Source organism: Aplysia californica, unplaced genomic scaffold (assembly GCF_000002075.1).
Source record: "Aplysia californica isolate F4 #8 unplaced genomic scaffold, AplCal3.0 scaffold00052, whole genome shotgun sequence".
In the NCBI taxonomy this organism is placed as follows: Eukaryota; Metazoa; Mollusca; class Gastropoda; order Aplysiida; family Aplysiidae; genus Aplysia; species Aplysia californica.
The window spans coordinates 999,107-1,005,695 of record NW_004797322.1 but is presented as its reverse complement, the minus strand read 5'-3'; the positions used below and the strand labels follow the sequence as shown (position 1 = coordinate 1,005,695).

The window sequence follows — 6,589 nt, the reverse complement described above, 5'->3', positions numbered from 1 at the left end:
CTACTGTATGTAAAAAGACCCCACTTCCTGAAATTGTACTCCATAAGCGGAGCACACTTACCCAATTACCCTGATGACCGTAGCAATAGTGACCCCTCCCCCTCCCCCCTCCCCTCAACACACACACACACTTGTTGTTGGCAATGCCCGTTTAAATGTAATTTCCTCTTCTGGCATTCCGTACTATAATGGCCTCAGGATGAGCCAAATAATAAAGTGAAATGCCAGACAGGAAGTTGGACAGCGTATAAAAAAACAAACAGATAAGGGCTGTTCTTTCACCCAGACTTGAAATTTATTCACTGTAGGCGTACAATTTATTGTTGTTGTTGCTGTTTTCATTGCGTGCAAGGAAAAAGCTACTCTCCCTAGTTCATTCTTTTGTTTACAGTAAGGAGACCCACTCTAAGCCTAAGCTATTTTTATCTCGGAATTTTGATTTTCATATACGTGTCTCTTTGTTTTCGTTCCCATTAAGGAAACAGATACGTAAATAAATGTAAAAATTATTAATAATACATTGCGCGCTGTCATTTTTCAAGCCATGATTTAGAAAGCGGAGGAAACCTTTGTCAAGCACTGAAGTTGTTCCTTTCAAATGAATGTCCATTTATTATATTTTTTCAGGACTACAGACCTTGTTGTTAGATCTACGGCTACGAGATGAGACTATCCCAGGCTATAATCGTTGCCGTCTTCATGGCAGGTAGGAAGAGTATGAGACAATTTTAGCACCGAGTTTTCTTAAGGGCAAACATATTCGTGACAAATTCGAATAAATGGGAACTTAAAATTTATGTTCTCCGAAAGTTAAAGATATGGGATGTTTATTGTTTTCAATCTTTCCTGAATGTTGTAGAAAGATGAGGCGAGATGCAATTGTTAAAGAGATCACATTCTTACCAAATAAAACCTATTAGCGTGGACACTTTTCAGTCTATACTCGTTTGAAGTTGGTAACTTTCCGCTCAAGTACTGTGTTGTTTGCAAGGGCGGCTCGCAGGGCTAAAAAGTGGGCGTGCACAATTAATTAATTAAGCAACAGCAGGTTAAAGACAGTCAAGGGCATAGTAAATGGGATGGTAGGATCTTTGGGTTGGTGAAGGAGGACCTTATGCTTTTATTTTCATTCTTTTTACTGGTCGCTTTGATTTCTAGATCTAAGTCTGTTTGTTAGCTAAACATTAATTTCTTTATCCTGCATTGGAACTGAACACTCGAGTACATGTAATAACTTTCACCACTGCACTACAAAACCATTCAAAGGTACAACTCCTAGGGCGGTGACTTAAGTATGTCACGTTCACCTACCTCAGGTTAACGGTCACAGAGTCGCTTAAAATAGTGGCAAGACAATGAAACAATCACATTTCCCTTGAGCACTCCACTGGATTGCTCCGGGGATGACAAAATGTTGGTATTGAATAGTGTACAGGCTATTGCGTTTATTTTTAGACTGCCTACTGTGGGCTTTGTTTCGTTGGTGCACATTTGAGATGTGCCGTCTTGTTAATATTAATGTACGGCCAAACTCGCTACGAATGTCGTCATCGCTTGGGTTATCCCAAAGGGTGATTTAAAGGTCAGATTGCCACTGTTGATAATTCTATTTCGTTTAGTTAAAACGCGTTGCCTTTGGCATGGCATAGTAGATGTTTTACGGCGCTTTTGATACAGAAATGACAGTTACAGCGCCAATGAGGACCTTGTTTTGATATTATATTTGGCTAGTGTTAGTTTCTGACTTCTTTTATTTCATGTTTGTATGTGCTTTTAGTAATAGAACATTAAAACATTTTGGGCGACACTGCACGACCGTGCTCTATGGACGAGCCGCGCCTGATTGTTGGGTCTGTGTTGTTATAGTTATGCCTTTTACAGTTTCATGTAAGTGACCAGAAGATAGGTTCAGTAAGGAGAAACCTTTGCAATGCTGTGTATCTTTTTTTTAAAGCCACGTTTAGTACTATGCAACAGCAGGTCTTGAAACTTATTTTTTTTTTTTTTGGTCAAATGAAGACAAATAAAATTTAAAAGAAAATGACAATCAATCTGTCAGACTAGATCAATTCACACTTGCTCGAATGGTGAAGACAATCAAACTCTGTAGTGAACGATCCATAGTCTACTTTGAGGGATAGAAACGAGGTGGAAACTGGCAGTCTTATACAGGTTGCAGTCTTGACAGGTTGGACGACTGGTCATCCTTTTCCCTCTCGTCTTGCAGGTTTCACCGTCACGACAGAGGCTCGAACCGAGTGCCGGATACGTTTAGAGGGATGTGGAAGACTGATGTCGGTCCAACTGATGCCGCACTTCCACTCACGTCAACAATTCCTCTCCTTTGTCCAAACCATGTCGATTAGCTCAGTGTGCAGGTGAAGTATTATACTTTCTTACAGGAGGCATGGTTTTTTGCTGGGGGGGGGGGGGGAGAGGACTTGGAAGGTACGAGGTGGGTAGCAACCGACTATAGCTTGTTATTTCTTTGATAAATTATTATCTTTATTATTAGCACTATTATTATTACTACTACTATAATAATAATAATAGTAATAATAATAATAATAATAATAATAATAATGTTATTATTATTATCATTATTATTGTTGTTATCAGTATTATTATTTTTGTTATTATTGTTGTTATTATTATTATATCATGATCACCATTATTATTATTATTGTTATTGTTATTATTTTTTGTAGAAGAAATCAATATTCCACTAAACTGACAATGTGCAAAATGACACCATGCTGCAAACATAAAAAGTCATCGATAAAGTTGAGGCACATCGCACTATACAGTGTGGACTGTGATCCCTCAAGAAATGTTTTTTCCATAATATTCGCCTGTTTACGCTTTTTACTGCCATGTATTTTGAATCCCACTCTACCTCATACGTAAAAACGTTCACATGCTTGACGCTTTGCTTCGAACTCGAAAGAAAGTAATTACACAGGAGATTTCGCTGGTTTCCTCTGTAACCATGCTTGTTTATAATTGCCATCATAAAACGGCACTGACATAATGTGAAATGTTCAAGCCACGCCACCCGCCCGACGCCCCTTTTTCCTCCTATTTGTGTTGCAATGAGGTGAAATCAGGCGGTGATTAATGTGACTTTCTTCATTAACTCACTTGAGCCTGAGCTATTTTTGGCCCAACAACCATTGCAGTCTGACAGTTTTGGGGTATAAAGTAAAAGTAAAGTTGTTCCCCGTATCCGATCCGGACATTGGGGATGGCCTTGTTGGTGAGACAACTTCCTGGGTCTTCGGCATATTGGTAAGGTGGCAAGTTCCTTTCCACGCCGCCTTTACTTCCCCAACTCGACGTCAGGTACCCATTGCCGCTGGGTGGGCAGGACTGGTATATTGAATCGTTAACCTCGAAAAGACCGTGAAAGCTACCATAATTTTAAAAATTCAGAAAAGAAAAAAAAAATGCTGTTACAGAAATAGAAAGCTACACCTGATTTGTCAAAATAGTTTTTATTTTATTAATATTTTGAAAAGGCAATGTCTTGGGGTAACGTATTTTTTTGGGGGGTTGCTCCCAATTTGTAATAAGAATCAGTGTGAGCATCAGGAAGTGTCGTGAACAATCCCATTTTCTGCATGACGGAGATTTATTTATAGTCTTCTTCTTCTTCTTCTCAATAGCATCACACTTGAAGTCTGGTATCTGTCATAAATTGGGCCGTCCTGCTCAGTTCATCTGTCGGCCCGTATAGCTTCTCCTCTAGGGGTTGGCCATGTTTCCTGCCTCAGGGCCCAGTGTGTCTTGCAGTGCTGAAAGGCGTGTTCAACTGTTTGGTCTGCCTCTCCACACTGGCATTTTGGTGATTGTGTTAGTTTAAAACATAATATGTACATATGTTATCTCAGTCTTATGTGTTGTGTCCTTAGTCGGAAGATAATCACCTGCTCTTGGCGGGACAGCTCATGGTAGCTATCTAGTGTCTGTGCTGCTTTAAATAGGGTATTTATAATAGTTTTATTTCTGTGTACCTGTAGTTAACTCTGTTGTCTGGTTACTCTTTCTGTGCTCCTAGTTTGGTCATCCTGTCTGTCTGCTCATTTCCTAAGACACCACAGTGTGATGGAATCCACTGCAGGATGATCCTCAGACATGGGATGTCCTCAATTACTTCTCGTAGCCTTGGTAGTTTGCCGGAAGTGATTGCCTGCAGTACTGACATGACGTCAGTTAGGAATACTGCTTGGCTTTGGGGGTCTACCACATTCTGGATGATGTTTGTAGCATGTATTAGAGCCTCCGTCTCTGCCCTGTAGTTTGTACAATGTCGCCCTGTTGGGACTGCCTCTGCTTGTCGTCGTCCATTTGGGAACTGTACATACACTCCCGCTCCTCCCCATTTCGCAGCATCAGTGACAGATCCGTCCGTATAGACCCTTATCCATGCTTCTCGGGGGCTTCTTTCTTCAAGCATGGAAAGGGAGAGAGATTTGTTGCTCAGGTCGCTGTGGTCATCTTTTGTGGTACACATAAAAATGGACGTGTGTTTTTCTTTTTCCATGATGGTGCCTCTGGGGTATGGTTCAGCATGTTCACTGAGGTTGGTAAATGGTCCTGTGGGGATCTGTCAATTTTTGCGCTTTCTTTGATGAAGTTGGATTTTTAAAGTCTTGTTGTGTTTGATCTGGCGCTGTTTTTGTGTGCATTAAATGATCCTCCATAGCTGTGGCCTTGGTGTACTGTATGAGGGCCTGGCACTCCCATCTCCTCTGCAGGGCCACTACAGATGTTGTTTGTTCCGTCTTTCCTATAGGCGTTGACCTCATTGCTCCAGTGATTATTCGGAGAGACTGGTTTTTCACTTTTTCCAGAGTGTATTTGTGAGTCTGTGCTACAGTCATCCTTGCACAGGATCCGTACTCGAGATGGGGCCTGATTGCGCCCATGTAGACCTGTCTAAGTGTTTTCTCATTCGCTCCCCACTGATGCTAAGCTTCTTCCTGGCTTTTTATTTGTAGTATTTTATAAAAATTTATGAAGAAAAGTTCTTTAACAATGAATTCTAAATTGTTGTTGAAAAATAGTATTAGGGATTAGACAATTAATTTGAAACAAAGAGATTTGCAAAGTATGGATGACATTGGTTCTATCGTTAAAAAGACCCTTGAGGATATGTTGCGCCGCAAACTTTTTTTTTTTTTTACCGCACTATAATAATAATGTTCTACTCGTTTCAGTACACTGGAAGGCTTCAATGAATGCGTTGAAGAGGTTCTCACCACCGTCTGTGCATCCGAGGATGTAGACGAAGAAGTGCACATCTTTACTGGCTTGATCTCCTATGCTTGTAGTCCAACGGGTCAGCAATGTACGTTGCTCTGCTAAGTTTCCTTGGCGTAATTTTAACTGCAAAAATCTTGTACAATCTTATAATCAAACACCATCGGTAGAGAAAGGTCGGAAGTGTTTGTTCGTAGCTTATACTGTCTGTGTGTCTGTCTGTCTGCCTGTCTGTCTGTCGGTCTGTCTGTCTGTCCGTCTGTCTGTCTGTCTGTCTGTCTGTCTGTCTGTCTGTCTGTCTGTCAGTCTGTCTGTTTGTTTGTCTGTCTGTCTGCTTGTCTGTAGGTCTGTCTGTCTGTCTGTCTGTCCGTATATCTATCTACTTCTATACAGTCCATATCTGTTGCTTTTCTATTTTCCAATTACGAAATCGCTATCAAAGCTTTGATACTATTGTTTCCATATCTTCGAATACTGTTAATCTTTAATGAATGCTACAAACATAGTCACATTTTGCAAATTCAATTAACCTTTACACTCATTATTACCCTACCCCTTTTGTTCTCAAAAGTATATCAAACAAACAAACAAACATACAAACCAGCAAAGAAACAAAACAAACACAACCAAGGACCAAACACACACACACACACACACACACACACACACACACACACACACACACACACACACACACACACACACACACATAAAAAAGCACCCACCCACCACACGCTCACGCACGCGCGCTCACACATGTGCTAAACATTCCATTCTCACCTCGCCGAGGATCGAGTCTGGGTGGTAACATTCAAGAACTCACAAAACACGCACGCCTAGCTCTATACACGCGCGCACCATACCGAGTAGAACGGTGAGAAAAATATGTCCCGACAATCAACAAGGAACAATAGGCACGTGCAAGAAGAATGGTGCACATCTTTTGACCGTGTGTGTCTACAAGAAATATGCGAAACATTGACAAGTTTGACACTGCAGAATTAGCAAACCGCTGATATCATTGCCGGAAGAGGGAAAAGTTAGGGCTCAAAATAATATACTGCACTGGATACGGTTTTCGGGTTCGGCTGTCGGCACTTTTGCCGACTGATGTCATCATTTTCTGCTCACGTGCAGCCGAAGAGGTGTAAAACTTACTCTAGATCTAAATCTAGTGGCGTTGGTGGCCTAGTGGTTAGGCTCTCGGACTTGCAACCGTAAGGTCGTGGGTTCGAATCCCGTCAGGGGCCCGACGTTGTGTCCTTGGGAAAGGCACTTTACACAAATTTTCCTCACTTCACCCAAATGGAAATGCGTACCCGGCTAT

The 6,589-nt window shown here is 41.3% G+C and overlaps 1 protein-coding gene across 1 annotated transcript in view; it reads left to right on the top strand.

Annotated features, from left to right (window-relative positions):
• Window positions 1-297: 297 nt before the first annotated feature.
• The window catches only part of LOC101850234, a gene marked incomplete in the record, with an annotated part of 10,044 nt that continues 3,752 nt past the window's right edge, over window positions 298-6,589 (top strand). Inside the window, 4 exon segments of the mRNA XM_013079455.2 lie at window positions 298-390; window positions 628-706; window positions 2,228-2,378; window positions 5,220-5,350. Of these exon segments, the coding sequence (XP_012934909.1) occupies window positions 664-706; window positions 2,228-2,378; window positions 5,220-5,350 (325 nt within the window).